The sequence below is a fragment of the Artemia sp. Qi Xiang Cuo genome, chromosome 7 (genome assembly GCF_049724085.1).
Source record: "Artemia sp. Qi Xiang Cuo chromosome 7, ASM4972408v1, whole genome shotgun sequence".
Lineage (NCBI taxonomy): Eukaryota > Metazoa > Arthropoda > Branchiopoda > Anostraca > Artemiidae > Artemia > Artemia sp. Qi Xiang Cuo.
In genome coordinates, this window is record NC_142800.1 from 37,669,954 (window position 1) to 37,689,943 (window position 19,990).

Sequence of the window (19,990 nt, forward strand, 5' to 3'; positions counted from 1 at the left end):
GTTGGGTGGTTTGTTACTTTATACCTATCTACCTTAGTTCAATTTAGATAGCCATAGATGATAGACCATCGCTCAAGACAATTTCACCAAGTTGATAATTTTAAGTCAATTTCTACTAAAAAAGCAAGAAAAGACTTTTTGGTTACATACAGATTTATTAATAAACAAATGTACAAACATTATTGGGACACTTTATTCTTAGGCTATTGAAATTAATTTTATGCGCGTAACAAAATTTATTTTCAACTATAAAGTCATTCAGTCAAGAATTGTCGACATTAATGCTGAGAAATACATTGTGAGTATAGCCACGGCATCGCAAAACGAAATATAATAGTGCATGAAATCCAAGCTTTTGGTTGATAATCTTGTGCTCTCTTTCGGTTATGAATAATAGATTTCATTTTGCTTTTAAGAAGTATCTTGATGTGGGATATGTAGTGTGCATATGGTAAGCCAAGAGGATCGAAAAATTCTATATTGTTTATTGTTTAAAAGACACATAGCCAATTACCTGTCTTTATGTTTTATGGACTACTATTAATAATGATAAGGGTATTGCTAGCGCTATGAACAATCATGCAGTAGGATTTGTATTTGGACATGTGTGGATCCAAGTTAGATACATTGATTATTTGATTTGTGTTCATGGTGCGAAGCATTGTAGAATACTACCATCGGGGATGATTTCCCAGTATTTTTCAAAATGATTTAGCGAGATTATTATAACGCTCATCGTCAATAGCACGTCAAAGGTACATTTTATACGTACAGTTCCCGTTCGGACAATATTCATATCTTAGGTGCCAGAAAAGTCCAAAACAATGATACCATGAGTTCTTGTGAACATTAAATTGGTTTTTCCATTTTCGAATAGTTCTGAATCTTGATCAAGTGATTGCATTATCAATTTGTACAAGGTCTAATGGGAATCTGTCAAAGGATAAATTGTAGATTGGAATTCCATATACTCTATACACAAGAGAGGGAAGTCCAAACATCACAAATTCGGGTAGGAAAAATGTCCATGACCCAATAGCACTAACACTTTTTACAAATGCCAAAGCCAGTTTTGAAGGAATTTTGCCGTTGAAAAATGAGGAGTCGGTGTAGGTGCGTGAGTCTGTGGCAATATGTCGTGATTAGTGATCGTGTGGGGAACGAGCAGTTTGATATCATTTTCACTGGCTCTCAGATTTTTCAATTGCTAAACAAAACTGATAGGCCGTTATTTTTGTATATAAAGTATGTCCGAGGTGAGAGAAACTATTGCATCAGATGTATCAGGATCTACCTTTCGCAAAATGAAATTGAACAGAGCAAGTGTTAATTTTTTGTCAACCTTAAGATTTGGTGGCAGCCATTGGGGTATTTTAAATATTTCATTATATATTTTCCTATCTACACGCAATTCACTGGTTGTTGCATCTCTAACTCTGTTTGTAGAGTCAGTGTCCGTTTTATATTAATATCCGTTGGTTTAGGTCCTTCAGTTTCTTATAGAACTTTGGAGTCATTAACATGAGTTGTATGCAGCTCATATGGTTTGCTAGATTGTTCCTAGTACTCACCAATGCTCTATTTTTGTTCATACTGATTTTTCTAACCAAATCGTGTAATGTGCAATTTTCATAGGATAATCCAAGGGCAGGATTTACCATTTCATTGTTAGACTTCATGAGTGTCACATGAAAAACTATAAATAAGGAAGATAAATCCATGAAATAGTCTTCATTGGAATAAATTTGAAACCAATTGTGTTCAGCGAGCTGTGGTTGTGGGTAGAGCTTTTCATAGTAATCATGTTTTACACTCTTATCGACATTTTTGTATTTAAGAAACTTAAAGATTAGGTGAATGAGGGGTGAGATTCCTTGTATGGTTGATACCCTATTTCAGACAAAACGTCTAGGAGAAGAAATCTGTTTTCAATCTAGCCCTTTTCTTTTTAGTTTTCTTCTTTTTTTTTCCTTTTGTTCTTGTTCAGTAATGACTGATAAGGTGTTTCTCAACCTTTGTAAACCTTTCCCGATTTGTTGTAATTTCAACTGCTCACCAAGGGATCTCACACCGGATTTGAGATTTTTTGAAATACTGTTTTTAAATCTTTACCAGAGCCCAAATCGTATAGTGCAGAGGATGCAAAATCAGTGACATCTGGCATAATGTATTTTTTATCCAACGCTAGTGCAGAGAAAAACGATTTAGCAAACCAACTGCCAAGACCATAGCCTGACATTGACATAACAGTCTGTTCTATGACCCAATTCTCGTTGTCTAAGAGCAGCAACATATCAATCAATAGGAGGATAAACGAATGTATTTTTTCTATTTAACTTCTCAAATGGGTCGAAAATGATTTGTATCCACAGCCAAACTTCTTTTATTGCAAAAGAATCAGATAATTCTGTTCTTAATAATAATTAATTAAAAAAAGGTTTTTCCCAAAATAATTTTTTCAAAAAAAAGTAAACAACTCCATTAAACCAAAAAATGAACAAAAATAGAATCAAGTAATCTACCAAGCATACAACTACCGCAAATCAGTATTAATAAATAAATGAAACCCAAAACAAACAGATATTAAAATAAATAACAGAGTCGAACTCAAAACGAGCAGAAACTAATATGAATAGGGTTCTAAACCCCCATGCTTTCTAAAGGCCAGAATATAATTTAAGACAGAGTATAATTTACTGAAAAAATGTGAATTGTCAGTTTAATATACATATGCTGATATTTATTCCTTAAAATTTTAATTAATTTTTGTTTTTCTAAGTTATAAAACATTTAAAAGAATTTTTTCAGTAAAGTAAAAATTATATTTTGGCATTTAGAAAGCATAGGGGTTTAGAACCCTACTTTCTGCTCGTTTTGGGTTTAACTCTGTTATTTATTTTAATTTCTGTTTGTTTTGGGTTTCATTTATTTATTGATTAAATTCAAAAAAAAGTTTTTTTAACTGTAAGTAAGGAGTGACATTAAAACTTAAAACAAACAGAAATTATTCCTTAATGAAAGGGGCTTGCCCCTCCTCAACGCCTCGCTCTTTACGCTAAAGTTTTTTATTATTTAAAAAATAGAGTTGTGAGAAAGAGTCAAACTTTAGCGTAAAGCAGTGGTGTATCCAGGATTTTGTTTCGGTGGGGGGGGGGGCTGTCAGTCTACCTTTTTATAGCAGTCATGTGAGCAAGAAAATTATCTATCATAGTGCAAGATTTCAGGTGGGGGGTAGGGGGGGTAGCTAGGTAAAGAAATAAAAAGTACACACTTGTCATGAGTATTTCTAGTTGTAGATTCCCAGACCTAATATTCATAATTTCCAGACCTTTCAAATACGTGAAACAGAATGGCTATCTCAGGTTTCGATTGAAAGTGTTTGGGAAATGATGGGCGTGTGGGAGGGGGGGCATATGCGCTCTGATCACTTTCGACTAATAAAAAGCCACTAGTCCTCTCAATTTCCAATCGAATGAGCCCTTTTTGAAGCTTCTACGAAAAAACTTGAAAAACAAATTGGACAATAGCGGCATGTCGCCCGAAAATTTTACCCCTCATGCAAAACCGACTAATGTCTGTAATTGACTAAAAAAAAGGCTAGTTGAATCATGTTCTGTGGCAGGCTCGTAAAGAAGCCATACCCAGTGCTTGACGGATTCAACAGATGGTGCCCTCCATTTATATTGGTGAATAAAAAATTCTGAATTCTGATCTGTTCCCCCTCCTAAAGTTATTTTTCATGCTGCAACAATGTAACACCTATTTCCAAATGTTCATTAACACGCTCAAAAATAATTATTTTTTTAGTGTCATCAGATATTTACCGTTTAAGTATTTAAAATCTCAAATAGGGAACACCATCCCTATTTACTGCAAATCGTCCAAATGTGTCTTACTAGTATCCTTTTGCAGGGGTTTGTGTGGCCGCTTGAGAAATGTGTATTTGAAACTCTGAAGCCCTCTATCGAAAGAAAAGTGTTTCACGCCCCTACTCTCCTTTAATCTGAATTATATTTAAAAAATTATCCTTTCTCCTTCTCCCGCTTCTTAAAACAAATTCCTTTTAAAATCTACCCACAATAACATCTGAATTTTCAACAAATAAAATTATCCTCCCACTACCAATCTCATTAATATTATATAATTTTGTTACCGTACTATCAATAAACCCTAGAAATACACCCTCAAAATCGTTCAGTTCTACTGGAAGTATATGGTTTACAGTTGTCACTGTGACTGAGGAGGGAAATGGGCGGGATAGGAGGATTCTCCGGCCCAGATCGTATACCCTCGATAGTATTGGGTGAAAATTGGTTGATCCAGGCAAAACTGTCCTCAGATACATATTGCTCCTCGAGTGGACCTATCGGATCACTTTGTTCTACCCTTTTATCCTACTCCTCGCCTTTACTGTATGAGAGTGAAATAGATGGGGGCTGCATCCCTCCAGGATCGATAGTAGTTTTAACTGTATTGGATGTAAAATGGATTGTCACCCAATCAAAGTCACTATCAGGCCGAAGATTGGCCACCAGACCATCTTATTCTAATGAAGAAATATTATGGGGAATAAAATTTACACTACCATCTTTCACCCTCTCACAAAATAAATCTAAATCAACACACTCTTGTTCAAACTGTTCATTGGGAACGATTGTGTCTCCATGAATGATTCAATATCATCATAGAGACTATGGCTTGCCTCCGATGGTGACACAGCTAGAACCTAAATATGATAATAATTTTTTTTGAAATGGTTAGGTTTTTTAACGTGAAAAATTTTTTTTATTGTTACCATGTCGAAAAATCTGAAAATAAGAATAATATTCTTGATTTCATTAATATTCAGTAATAAATTTTTTTCTCATAGTGTTTGGGTGATCAGGGGGGGGCTTGTGGTAATTATGACTCTCTTAAATCAAATGCTTGTGTAATTTTGAGGAGTGCTGATAGTCATGTGTCTGGGGTGAGCCCACCAGTTCTAGGATTGATCGTTCAGTCACCTGGTTTTGGAACCTGAAATATAGCCTAAGCATAATAGATCCTCCAACCTGTCTAGAGTTTGAGGTAAAGGTGACACAATTTAAAAGCTCAGGCAGTTAATTTTAAAATTATTGAATATTATCTCTCAACGGTAGAAAAACAATGGACCTATGGTTAATGCGGGGAGTGTTTATCACTATGAATATAATATAATGAATTACTTACAAGAGGAATTTCCGCGTCTCCCTCCAAAATATACATCATTTGGGTTTCCGTAATATTTCCCGGTGACGTCTCCTCGCTGTCACTTGTCCTCTGCCTATTTAGTGAGGTGGTTCCTGAGCTGGGTTCTCCTTCACTCAAGAATAAATAAAAAATTAACTAACATCACGGCCCCCAATATCCCACCATACTCCCTTTAAAGTACAGAATTGTTACAAATATATACATAATATTCATTGTTAATTTAACACAATAAGATAGGATATTGGAGCAAATTGAAAAGATGATTTGACAAGTTCATATAGAAAAAAACGACTGACTGGATTATGTGGGGGTCGATAATGGGATGATAATACCTAATAGAAATATCATATGAAGGGGACTTCTCTACCCTATCAAACAACTTTTAGCTTTAGAAAGTGTGCCTACATTTAATTCGTATCACAAAGGAAGTTGAAAATAATCATAAATTGCTTATGAAAGTAAGCAATAATAATTGAATGAACATGCAGTGGAGAATATCGCACTGAGAAATTGTGGTATAAAATCGAAAAAACTGCTTCTGGAATTTTTTTCTAAACATTTTATATCAATCTGATCAGGCACTAAACAAAAACCAATGTTTAGTCTTCCGTCACTTGTTTTTGTTGTTTGTTTGCACTAAAGGTGCATATTCTGCTTTAACATTTTACCAGTATTTTATAAAACTATTCCTATAACAACTTAGATTTCTAATAATAAAAAGAATTATGTCTGAGAACACAAAAAAAACACTAATTCAAAAGTAAATAAAAATATTACAGGAGTGTAAAAAGTTTGACTTTGTAGATTCAAACTTTTACTGCATTCCTTACAGGAATTACTGGAATATTACTGCATTCCTTACAGGTAAAGTTTGAGTCAACTCTTAGGGATTCTATGGATCTAAGGCTGGGGCAGCAGCCTGCTATTTTTTCTACCCAAATTATATTAAGGTATCTGAAATTAGGGGTTGTCCATCTCTGCTAATTAAGGCGTGGAAGAAAATCAATGAAGTTGTGTTAGTTGTGGAGGGAAAACACTCTTCGAATGATTATGGATGAAAGGACACTATTGCTGTGTGGAGGAAGCCTCCACCTATGAGTACCATAGTTTTTTATATTACTCATAGAAATTAAATTCATACCTCAAGATATTGGAGAATCATATCCTTTTTGAAAGTTGATGCTTCATCGTTTATTATAAAATGAATGCTATATGCGTTTCATAGCTGCGAAGGCATTTTCATAGTTTTTAAGACAGGGGAATTAAAGAGAGACAGAGGTGCTTATGGGAGAAACAAAATGGACAAAAAAATTTATAATAACTTTTGACTACTGGAAAACCGGTTTGGAAGCAAAATGATTTAGTAACGCTAAAACAAAATGGACAAAAAAATAGTATTATTCGTTGGCTAGCAGGAAACTAGTTTGGAAGAAAATGGGGATAGCAACTCCAATCGATTCTAGTACTTCTCCAATGGACGTCGTTGTAGTGGTCATACCTATAGGGCATCCCAAGAAAGGTTTTGAGGAACTTACTAAGAAATAAATATTAAGAAACGTCTTGAGAAACGTCTTAAGAAAAAATATTAAGAGAACTTCTACCAGAAAACTTCTTGAGGGGCTACCAACTCAATTTGGTCCTAGTGCAGCGGGATAAGACCCTGCTTGTATCTATTGAGTCGATCCTACTCAAAACTGGCGTATATAACTTGTTTACCTTCTTGACGGTACAGAATAGGACAATGCTTACTGCACCATTCGATTCCTCGTGCTGAATTTACCCACGAAACATACATAACTCATTTTGGAAAAAAAAATCGCATATGTCGTACTTTGAATTATCAAAGCCATAATGGAGGAGATATGGGGTAGTTCAACACGTTTTTGGTTGGCACTTACAACCAAAGGGATTTATCAATACTGTAAAAATACAATCCATAAAAAAAACAATCAGGACCAATACGGACTCGGCTGTGATAATTAAAATGGTGACTTATACCACTCTCGTAACTTTTCAGGAGAGACAAAAAACGGAAAACAGTTTGTTGGGTATGGTCGCTCTGAAGTTTCACGTAATGAAGACAAAGGGGACACATTCTAAACCAACTTTTTATATTCTTGTCATGTGTATAAATTAAATTCAAAAATTACAAGTGAATTCCAAATTATTCCATTTTATGGTGTATGTTTCATTTTCACTATTGATAAGATTATCCTCTTTTGTGAAAAGTATTCTGAGTGAATTCATTATTTTTTTTTTTTTTTTGCATATGTATTCTTTTTCCAGACAATGCCGGGTCCCCATGTTATAGTTCCATAAGATAGTCCTCTACTGTCAAAAATGTTGTAAATCTCTTTATTATCTTCGTAACGATAAGTAGAATTTTGACTACACCATTTGATTCCTCGTTCTGAGTTTACCCACGACACATACATGAACCATTTTCGACCCAAACGGAACCTGTCGCCTTTTTAATTATCACAGCTGGACTAGTATAAGCACTGGAATTTTGGGGACTGCGTAGGGAATTATATAGAAAATAAAAGAATAGTTTCAAGGTTCTTTTCTATAAGGAAGAGAATGGCAGTACCATGAAAAATCCCTTAATATGTGTCAGGCCGGTGGAATTTGTATAGATAGAAAGAATTTTTTAATTTAGAAAAAAAAACTTAAAAAAAATCGTCCCAATTCAAAAGTTACTCAAAAAGAATAGGGTTTTACCGAAAGACAAAATTCAGTCTTAAAAATCTTTAGGTCTATATGTGTACTGTTATGTGCATATGCGTACTTGCCTTCTATAATTCTGAGCCCATTCCATAATTGTATCGAAATATAAAGTTTTGATGGATGCTTAAGGTATTTTCATTGAAGCCCAAATTCCAACTAAGAAAATTGCGTAATTTTCAAAATAAATTTTATGTCTTTCAAATTAAATTATGAGTTTAATGAGGATGTTTTCAAGAACCCATAAAAAAAATACCCCCTGGTAACCTTCCCCGGAGGACTTTCAGAATTACGCCAAAGATTTTCTTCGACCAGAACTAAGAACTGTTGCAATGACCTCTTTTCTGGAGCTGATAATCTATTAGCGGTAAAAAAAAAAATAATAACATTAGATGTGTATGTAATATATCGCTAGAATTGAAACAGGCTGTGTCTTGCGGCAAATAAGCTGAATATAGGGGCTTTGAAATATGCAATATTTAAAATTCAACTGTTGATTCTTGAATCTTATTTGTTTCTGAAATAATTAGCTTTCGCCACAGTGGTATCTTAATTTGCCATAATAAAGTTTGTTGTCACTTAGCTTGTAGAATTTCAAGAATTAGGATTAGTTCTTTCGGGAATTTCCTCACCATCCCGTTCAATATAATGTGCCAATAAGAAAATGTGTAATCGTTATTCACTTGTAGGATATTATTTTCGATAGTTTTTCTCATTGGGATCTAATATCCCACGAATTAAGGTTTACAAACATAGAGTATCAAGGTAAACTTTTCATTCAGTCCTATATCCTCTTTGCAGTCTAATCGCTTCTTCTTGCCACTATGCCACTTTTCTGCTAGAAAAGCTGAAGGATAATAATTTCAATAGTCCGCAATCGGAATTGTACTGTAGATTTTTCATACTAAAATTTGTTTATAAGATTTCCTGACAGATGGCGGCTTTCTGACAAATAAGTTTTTCTCAGCATCAGCGTGTGAAGGGGTTTTGGTTTTTTCACTTATGTTTGTTTCGATCAGATCATGTTCAATTTCCGAATGAATAAGAGTGTTTTTTCAGAAATTTAGTCTATATCGCTCTTTACTAGATTTGTTGTCTGTCTGGGAAAATAATTTATTCTTTTTTAGATGGCAATTATCAGGAGTTTGAGAACTTGGAAATGGGAGTGGAATATGCCTTTCAGTCAGCTACAAGCAGATGTGCTCGGAGTTTTGGAGTTTACACCAACAAGGAAGTTTATCAAATATCAACTTGAACTGCTTATTGAACAGGAACTTGTCAGGAGGGATGAAAACAACATCCATGCTTTACTTATGTCAAACCATCTGTAATCTCCTTACAGCAATGTGCTTTCTTTCTTTTCTTTTTTTATTAAGAGACCACTGCCTTTATATGTATTTTTCCTGTTGGTTCTTATTTGTAATAAGTATAAGGTTTTTTTTTTGCTGTTTTCTATATCACTTAACAGAAGTTACGGGAAAATCTTTGTGATGCTAAGAGTATAATTGTATTTTTTGTTACTGTCTTGGTAAAATTCATTAAAATTGAAATTACCTTTCTGCTTTTTGCAGTTAATTTTTTCGTCTGCGTCTTGTCATTTAATTCGTACGATTGATTTTGAAATGGAAAAGGACAGCAGTAAAATAATTTTTGGGAGAAGTAGGTATTTCAGTTTAAGATTCTTATAATTCAGGTGACACTAAGATAATCTGTTAAAATGTACTTTTGAACAAAACAAAATGCTTTGTTTGTTTTGTTTTTTTCTTGAAAAACACTGTAAATTCACCCTTTAAATTTGCCCAAATAAATTATTATATAAATGCAACCAGAGCACGCAAGAACAGCAAATGCTAGGTTTCTGACCAAAAATCAATGCAAATACCAGAAACATTATGTATTCGCAAATGAAACAGAAAATGCAGATACTTGTTTTTGAATGTTATGCATCAGAAAAAAAATAATAAAAAAAAGAAATCAGGTAAACCTAAGCCGGATATCTTTCTAATATCATGCAAAGATGTGATTTTGTTTTAAAGCTTATCAAAACATTGTGATGATGCATATTCCAAACTTTAATCCTGGCCTCGCGAGACTTGCGTTAGATGTAAAAAATATCCTTTTAATTGTGCGTTAGGCAATACAATGAGTTTGGTTCAATTTTGTTGCTACAACTCCGGTGTGGTGGTTGAATTTAAGGTCTTTATCTGCAATAACCTTCAAATCTCTTTCCAAAGTACTCTTGAAAAGGGGCTTTCTCATACCAGCTTTTTTTTTTACATCGAGTATTGAATTCGTTGGCTTTTTCTTCCAAAGACAAGAAGTTTTCCCCCAAAGTCGAGAATTTTCACCTCTATATGCGTAACCGTAATTGTACTAGCGCCAAAGTAGTAGTGGTAGGAGCAGGAACAGTAATAGCAGTAAAAGTGTGTTATCAATAATATTAGTAACAGTTGTAGCAGCAGTTTAATAGCAGTAGCAGTAGGTACAATTTGCGTTTAAGTCAACTAAGCATCCCACTCATGATGCCCCTAAAGTTTTCTCTTGATATGGTAAACAGCTCCAAAAATATTTCTGATACACCCATATACACCCAATATTTCTGATACACCCTATATGTATGCATATAGTATGTTTTGATTTAGTTCAACTTTCCCCTCAACATTTCCTCAGATGTTTATTTCAATATCCTCAGCCTTAGTAGTACTTGCTACATAATTTGTAGTTTTTGTAATAAAAGTAGTGGGCAAATATTACCTTTTGTAACATCCATAATTATCTTGCTTGATTATATCCTATTGCTCAAATTGCTCAGTTGTACGCTTGAAGCAATCTTATTGTAAGCTATAGGTCTCAGTTAAAGTCAATTTAATCTGTTCTGCCAGAAATTCCTTCAAGAAACTTTTTATTTTGTCTTTCAATAAATTCTCCTCACAAGATTCAGCAAGCAATTTGTGTTTCTGCTTTATGACATTAAACTGACTAGTAAGTACTGTTAGCTGTTCATTGACACTTTCATTCCCTTGAAAGTGCAATAAGCTATTTTTGAATAGGCTTGTGTCTATTCTTATTGGCAATAAGCGTTTTCCTACACACATCGAACGAAGTGTAAACAAATATACTATTGTCTTAGGAGAAGCATAAATTACATGGTCAAACCCACTCCTGGTGTTAGCATTTGTTTTTAAAACCTAGGTCATCATTCAAATCCTTATTGAGAATATTTTTTTCATTCTCAATGAGGAAGCTAATAAACATTTTCCCTATTTCAGTAAAAAATTCAATTGGAAGGAACTAGTCTTGCGACTGAATACCCTTCTAATAATTTATCGACACAGATCGTTCAAGGTAACATATTCTTTGTAGGGTATAGCAGCAAAGGGGTATTCGGTATCGCCAAAAAGTTGCACTCCTTCATCGCTGGGATATGGCCGATCTTAGGGTCTAACTTTCATGTCATAGAGTCGTACTGATGTGCCCATTGCTCCTTTGCACACTAGACAAATGCAATGGTGTTGAGTTGAATATTACATCAAGGCATTTTGACTTTCCATTGTGTTCAAATCGCTTTGAGTGTCATCATAATTGTTCCTGCTACTTCTAAAATTGCTATGTGTGCTAGTATTTTCCAATATTGATTTAAATCTTGATCTTCTTTTTGTTTGATTGTGCTTTGTTGCATGCAGACTTATCTTGTGACACGATAATTATAAAAGAATATAAGTACCTAATATCAAGGAGGCACAATTGTGCCTCTATAAAGAGGCGACCCACCACAATGTTAAGCGATTTCAGGTCCTAGAGGTCGCAGAGAGACGGCGGCAATCGCATTTTGTAGCCCAAGCTCAAACTAAGAAACTTGCGAAATTTCATCCTCCTCCGACTTTATCTTCATGGGGTAAACTGGGCCGGAAGTTTCGACCCTCCCAACACAGCCCCCCTTTAACGTTGTCCGATTGGGCTGAAATTTAAATGTTAAGCTTTCCTAGAGCCCGGGAGCTTATCCTCGAAATTTCAGCTCAATCCGATCACTCCTTCCCTGTTTTCAAAAAACCAAATATAGCCACTTAAAATTCATTTCTTTTTTTTTCTTAGCCACGCCTACAGGTCACAGTTGGCAACGGATCCGGGTGAATGAGGACTCATTCGAAGCAGAATTCGACCTGTTAGGGCCTTTTGATATTTTCAGACCGAAAAAATTATCCCCCGAATTTACATTTACGAAAAACCTCGTTTTCCTATAATAGCCCATGTTAATTTTTCCCACCACAACCTCCCTTTAACGTTGTCTGATCGGGCTGAAATTTAAAGGATAAGCTTTCCTGGCGCCTGGGAGCTTATCCTCGAAATTTCAGCTCAATCTGATCACTCCTTCCCTGTTTTCCAAAAATCAAATATCAAGTTTTGCTTGCGTCAAAAAAAGATGCCCCTTACTACAACACAATTACAATTGTGTCTTTTTATTCCAGCAGTCAAGACTCCTGACTGTCAGGCGGACCACCCGGGTTCAATTCACCGCTAGAGAAAATGTTTTATATAATGAATTTGAATTTAAAAAAATAAAATCAGTTTATTTTTTAAATTATTTTAAAAAAAATACGTTTTCTAAATTGTTAAAGAGGCTGAGTTACAATGTCTACCCTTAAAACAACCTGTCGAGAAAGAAAAGAATAATACACAATCATCTAACAGTTAGTCAAGCAATAATAAGTAATAAACTGTACAAAAACGTGCAGAAATTATTTGAAAAAAACTACGTTTTCTGAAGAGTTAAAGAGGCTGAGTTACAAGGTCGAACCTTAAAACGTACAGGGATTAGGAGTCACAGTTGGGGGGGTGGCGCCCCCCCAACCCCCCGGTTTCGCAGCCTTTAAATAAAAAAAATTTTTAACTCAAAGTAAAGAGCGACATTAAATCTTATAATGAACAGAAATTATTCCGTATATGAAAGGGGCTGTGCCCTCCTCAACGCCTCGCTCTTTACGCTAAAGTTTTTATTGTTTAAAAAAAAGAGTTGTGAGAAAGTCAAACTTTAGCGTAAAGAGCGAGGCGTTGAGGAGGGCACAGCCCCTTTCACATACGGAATAATTTCTGTTCGTTTTAAGATTTAATGTCGCTCCTTACTTTCAGTTTAAAAAAAAACTTTTTTTTTTATTTAAAGGCTGCGAAAGCGGGAGTTTGGGGCGGCAGCCCCTCAACTGTGCCTCCTAATTCCTGTACGTTTTAAGGTTCGACCTTGTAACTCAGCCTCTTTTACTCTTTAAAAAACGTAGTTTTTTTCAAATAATTAATATATAAATATGTGTTACATTACAACGAATAGCAGGTATTAAGTATGTAATCTTATCGTGACAACTTAACGAGCTAAAGGGAAGAAATACGAAAAAAAAATATATGAGTCGAGCAACCAAAAAACTACCTCTATAGTAAAAAATTTACCTCTAGGATATCAAAATATTTGGTACGTCATGATAACTTTCTAAATTATTTCTAATTGTACGAAGCAATTTTTTATATAAAAAGGCTCGTGCCATATTGCGTACTTTTCATAGTACTACTGGATTAAAGTACAAGACGCGTCAAATTAAAACATTTCGCAAAAATAACCCCAAGAATCAAAATTTGGCATTCGAAATCGACTTTTCCACATGTATTTCCAAGAAATATGGAAGATATAAGTTTTTCTACAGGAGTACAACATGAAGATGTTCTGGAAATGTTTATTTTGCTAGCTCGGATATTTTTGTTGTTACCCCATGTACAACATGAGGAAAAAGCTTTTTTTCTGGAAAACTGTTGAAAATTTTACAAACTTCACTAAAACTTTCCTGCTCCGTTTTGTGATCCCCCTAGAAAAATTTCGAGTTTGCATTTCTCACCACTCTGGAATTACAAACCACTGACTACTAGAAAAAAGACAGCTGCAAAAGCAGTATCGTTACTTCATAACACAATAAGTTTGGGACCATTATTTTACACAATAATCTGCTTTTCATTGCAACCTGGTTTTTCCCTTTCTTGTCCGAGCAATGAAAGGTATTAAATTGAAACTTTAAGCGTATGTTGAGGGGTGTTGAAGAAAATAAAAGGCGCTTTGTGCCTGCTGCTACTAATGCCACTACTGCTGCTTAAACTATTGCTACTACGCAAGCTAAGGTAAAGCTTCCAAAGAATATTTAGGTGGATATTAACTTTGGATACAATAATAAAACGTTACATTACAACGAATGGCAGGTATTAAGTATGTAATCTTATTTAGACCCTGGTGCCACGTTGGCAGATCGACCAAACACCGCCAACGAGAGGCCCAGTTGACCGCCGATGGCGCGCCTCAGTCGCGACACCCCCGGCAGAGGTGGCGGCGTTCGGCTGACTTTGAATGAATTTTGCAGTAATTCTTTATTGCGTCAACCGCAAAGTCGGAGCTTTTCTTTCTCGTGTGGCTTAGTATTTTGATTTTCCCGATTAGAAATCAAGCAGGGCTTGTACTATCCCCGAATTTTCGGGGATTTCCCCGAAAATCTATGCGTCACCCCGAAAAAAAAATTTGGTTCCCTGAATCCCCGAAAATAACCCAATCACGGTGCCACCCCTAGCGATTTATACCCAGTGACTTTCCCTGCCAAATATTACTTTGCATACCATAATTCTTCACAACTCACTTGTTCTTTAATTTTCGTCTCTTTTGTTACTTTACATCAAAACCAGACAGATTCCATTGCAATATACACAGTTCTTCATATGTTGACAAAAAGAAGTATCGTCCTTATGAAATGAGATTAAATCATTTCGAATGCAGTTTCCCAATTGCTATTACTTACATCATTTTTAGTCAAGATTTTTACTTTTAAATTGAATAGGACGCATTCACTACTATACAGCTTCAGTTAGATTTTAAAATTGATAGTCGACAGATTATTTCTACAGTTGAATCGTAAGTTTGCAGAATTTTGTTTTCTTTTGCTGTTTTTAGATAAGATTTTCTTAATGTTTAATACACAATTGTTGAATGCCTGATAGATTAAAGAAAATACAATCTTCTTTCTGAAAAAATGTTGCCCCCCCCTCCTCCGAAAAAAAAACCTTCTATTGAGACAAAATTTAGCTATAGACTAAGCTATGTAGACCTACAAGGTTGAGGAATTAAAGATTGAAACGGAAGTTACCCCAAAAACATGATTCATAAGAAAATTGTAAATTATTGCCTATAAAGGGGGGGCATAGGGGCTATCATTTTGAAATGATAATGCCAAATTTTTTGTTTAACTGGAAGCAGGGATGCCAAAAAGATAATTATTTTTTTTCATTTTAAGTGGAAAAGGAAGAAAATGATATCAAATTCCCTGTGAAACCATTGAAATATTTTGATAGACCCAGAGCCTCCAATTGGGACTTGTTCATTGTCTTGGGTATTTTGCGATTTCTTATAGAGTACTGGCCTAATTTGGCTGTTATGTGTGCTCCCTTTAATTAGATTCTTTGGATCTTCTTGAATGCCACGGCAAATCTATGACTCAGTTTTTCAATAATTTGAGGTATATCTGAATAATTTCAACATTTTTGTTGTTGTCATTGTACCCCTTTACTCATACCCTCAATTTTTTTTTTTTCAAAGAACACTAAGCTGTTTAATGCTATTTCGCTTGTTTGTTTGAACCATACAGTGACCTATTTAATTATTAAGTAAATATTTTTTTTAATTTAAAGCTGAGATGGTATCCTATCAATTTGGTATCCAGAAGGGTGGGGGGTAGGGAGGTATTACATTTAAATGATAATATCTTGATTTTTTTTTATTGAAAGCAGGGATGCCAAAAAGATATTTTTTTTTAATTTAAAGCAGAGACGGTATCGTATCCTATCATTGAATCAGCTCTGGGGGAAGATTTTTTACGTATGCACCTGGTTTATCACGTAATAAGGCGGAAATAGATTCAGCCGTGACTGGTACTGATGGGCTCCAATTTTCAAAGCTCGAGTCACGATTTTTTTTGTTTTTTTTTTTTTTTTTTTTGGATTCACAGCCTTGTTGCCTGGGTCACTGATTTCTTAGAAAGGCCTTTATTTTGACAGTTCAAGTTTAGAAATATTTGCACCTGGTTCATCACATAATTGGTTCTCTCCCCCCCCCCTCCAATGAAATGGCACAAGAAAAGGCTCATATAATTTCAAGGCTCAAGAAAAGGCCCCAAGAAAGGGCCGAAATGTTGTTTTTTTTTTCTTAATGGTTTTAAATAATAACTAACGCAAGATAATTTTTATGCGATAAACCTGGCCAGAAATGCACATTCAGCATGCATAACTGAGTCAAAAGTCCTCTTTTAGCTTTTAGTTCCATAAATACATATATCTTGGCTAAACTAAACAATTTTCCTGCTCAAAATCGTACATAAAGTGTCACCTAGCATGGTGTTTGATTTGTTAGAGCCATAAGCTTTTGAAAATATTTCTTAAGGAAAATTAAGATTTCTTAAGGAAAGTTTCTCCTTAAAAAACTAAAGATAAGTACTATATGCAAAATGCAGCTAGATTATACACTTCCGGAAGAGACAAAAACTACTCCTGCAATCAAGGACGGATACAAGGAGGAGTTGATAGGGACGATCCCCCCCTTCCCCAACTGAATTTCTTACTTCCTAAATTATACTATTGAGTACTGTATACGAGAAATAAGGACTGAATAATCGATTGTTTTCTGAAATAAAAATAATGAAACATATCAACGCAATAAAGTTATTCAAAGACGGCATGTGGTATTAATACAAGACTGAAACTTTTTTGTGATGTTAGGGAGAGCCCAAGGGAGTGCAGACCGAAGACAAGAAGGTTGGACAGTGACAGTGCTGTGGACTCTATAAGCATGCAAAGGTTGGCACCACTTATTACTGCTCTCCGGAGACAGAGACACAGATGAAGTGTACGTAATACATACGTCCAAATGGAATAATTATAAGTCCATTACTGAACTTGACAAAAATTAAGATTGCTTCACCAGCGCTATAAATATTTGTCTCATTGCTAGCAGCCACACAACATTAAACGAAGTACCCTGACAATGGTGCCGATTCATCTGCCAGCAATCTAATCTCTACTTCATTTGGTGGCACTGAAATAGCTTAGAGTTGTGAGGAAGATACCAGTTTGTCATTTATTGTTGTATCGGTTGTATCTTTGGTTGTATCTTTGTATCTAGGGTTAAGGTTGTATCTTTCTTTATATCGAATGGATTTGAATCCTACTGTAAAGAGATTTAAGAATCATTTGTCGCCTCATACCAATCGGGAGTCGCAAATTTCGCTCCTCATTTTCTTCCGCCAAGTCTATGTCAATAGTTAAGTGGGTATATTTCACATCTCCCTTGACATGAGACCTTGTTATACTTATTTTTCTCTCAGATGTGGAACCCATTGCAGGGCACCACAAGGCCAACTATTTTTTCTGGCGTACCTCAACGAGGTCTTTTGAGCATTAATATTTTTTGGAAGATGCAATTCCTGCTGCTAGGGCTAGGTATACTAGCATCATTTATAACCCCCTTTACCCATTTGTCCTTTTTTTTCTTGACATCATGTTCTGAACTTGATTAATTTCTCTTCTAGTCTGATAGAGAAATATTTTGGACAAAAAATCAAATTGGCTCAAGAGTTTGTTGTCCACTGCATCAAAAAGCCCTGTTTATCTTCTGCCACTCTTTTGCCGCGTCTGCTTTTCGCCTTGATTGGGATAAGTTTTGCAGCATCAGCAAAGCTTGTCTTTTTCCCCAGCCCACTGACTAGGGCTTTTCTTATCCCTTGCTCTTTTCCTTTGCTTTTGAGTGCCTTTGCCAAATGTACCGGTAACAACATTACAAATAAACCCTCGTCCTCAAACATTGTCATTTAGACAATGGGTGCGGTTTCGAGCATTGTATTTTGAGTGGATTTTTTTTTTTTTTTTTTTTGTCCTGTTTCTCTAGGAGCCTTTCACGTTGGTGTCCTGACGATTAGATTAATCCATTCATCTTATATTGCAAGCTTACAACACCGTGATGGTATTAAAGAGCAATCAAACATATTACAACTCACCAAATGCAACAGGCAACGAGTGTGTAACCTTCCCTTTGACTGGGGTTGCCTCTGATTGGCCAACGGATATCGATGTTTAGTGGCGATGACGTCAGTAGTAACCTAGGTGCTGATTTCAAAAATACATTGAAAAAATACATTGAGTTGCGCAAGGAAACCCACGCGTGTGACACTACACTTACACGTGAACATTCTAAAAAGCTTGGCAAGGTTTTTTTTATTAATAAAAATTGCACAATGAATGTATTGTTTGACGTTTTTTTGGCAATTGGCATTTTTGTCTTATAACAGGTACCATTTGTTACGATCATAGCTCTAGAAAAAAAGAAAGGGTTTAGCATTTGCGACTTTGGTCCTATTAAGGTGGAAAAAAAGGTTTTAGCATTTACGAATACTTCGATTTGTTGTCAATTTAAAATAGTTTAGAAATAAAAAAATTTAACAAGAAATGGCTGAAAAGTGTTTTGGGGGAGATGGGTTGATTGTGATCTGTATAATACACAAGTGGCGTTTGAACAGTGTTGTCAGTTTAAAGGTCTTAGTTTTTAATGATGCTCCTTATTTCTAGTTGAAAATCTTTATTTTTTTAATTTAAGGGGGCAATTCATTTCATATACGGGACAATTTTTATTCGTCTTAGTTTTTAACGATGCTCCTTATTTCTAGTTGAAAATGCTTATTTTTTAATTTAATTGGGATGAAAAGTCAAAGTCTTAACATAAAGAACAAGGTATTTTGGAGGGGGTAGCTCACTTCATATACGGGATAATTTCCATTCGTCTTAATTTTTAACGATGCTCCTTATTTCTAGTTGAAAATGCTTATTTTTTAATTTAATTGGGATGAAAAGTCAAAGTCTAACATAAAGAACAGAGTATTTCGGAGGGGGTAGCTCACTTCATATACGGGATAATTTCCATTTGTCTCGATTTTTAACGACGCCCCTTATTTCTAGTTGAAAATGCTTATTTTTTAATTTATTTGGGATGAAAAGTCAAAGTCTAACATAAAGAACAAGGTATTTCGGAGGGGGGTAGCTCACTTCATATACGCGATAATTTTCATTCGTCTTAGTTTTTAACGATGCTCCTTATTTCTAGTTGAAAATGCTTATTTTTTAATTTAATTGGGATGAAAGTCAAAGTCTAACATAAAGAACAAGGTATTTCGGAGGGGGTAGCTCACTTTATATACGGGATAATTTCCATTTGTCTTAGCTTTTAACGATGCTCCTTATTTCTAGTTGAAAATGCTTATTTTTTAATTTAATTGGGATGAAAAGTCAAAATCTAACATAAAGAACACGGTTTTTTGGAGGGGGTAGCTCACTTCATATACGGGATAATTTGCATTCGTCTTAGTTTTTAACGATGCTCCTTATTTCTAGTTGAAAATGCATGTTTTTTAATTTAATTTGGATGAAAAGTCAAAGTCTAGCTTAAAGAGCAAGATATTTCGGAGGGGGTAGGTTACTTCATATACGGGATAATTTCCATTCGTCTTAGTTTTTAACGATGCTCCTTATTTCTGGTTGAAAATGCTTATTTTATAATTTAATTGGGATGAAAAGTCTAAGTCTAACATAAAGAACAAGGTATTTCGGAGAGGTTAGCTCACTTCATATACGAGGTAATTTCCATTCGTCTTAATTTTTAACGATGCTCCTTATTTCTAGTTGAAAATGCCTATTTTTTAATTTAATTGGGATGAAAAGTCAAGGTCTAACATAAAGAACAAGGTATTTCGGACGGGGTAGTTCACTTCATATACGGGATAATTTCCATTCGTCTAAGTTTTTAACGATGCTCCTTATTTCTAGTTGAAAATGCTTATTTTTTAATTTAATTGGGATGAAAAGTCAAAGTCTAACATAAAGAACAAGATATTTCGGAGGATGTGGCTCACTTCATATACGGGATAATTTCCATTCGTCTTAGTTTTTAACGATGCTCTTTATTTCTGGTTGAAAATGCTTA

The 19,990-nt window shown here is 34.9% G+C and overlaps 1 protein-coding gene across 1 annotated transcript in view; it reads left to right on the forward strand.

Moving 5' to 3' along the window:
- LOC148950238 (cullin-5-like) overlaps positions 1–9,452 on the forward strand; it is a 141,334-nt gene extending 131,882 nt beyond the window's left edge. The window contains exon 13 of the mRNA XM_089091519.1: positions 9,081–9,452. Coding sequence (XP_088947645.1) covers positions 9,081–9,284 — 204 coding nt within the window. The 3' untranslated portion in view covers positions 9,285–9,452. The remainder of the gene's footprint in view (positions 1–9,080) is intronic.
- Positions 9,453–19,990: the final 10,538 nt, after the last annotated feature.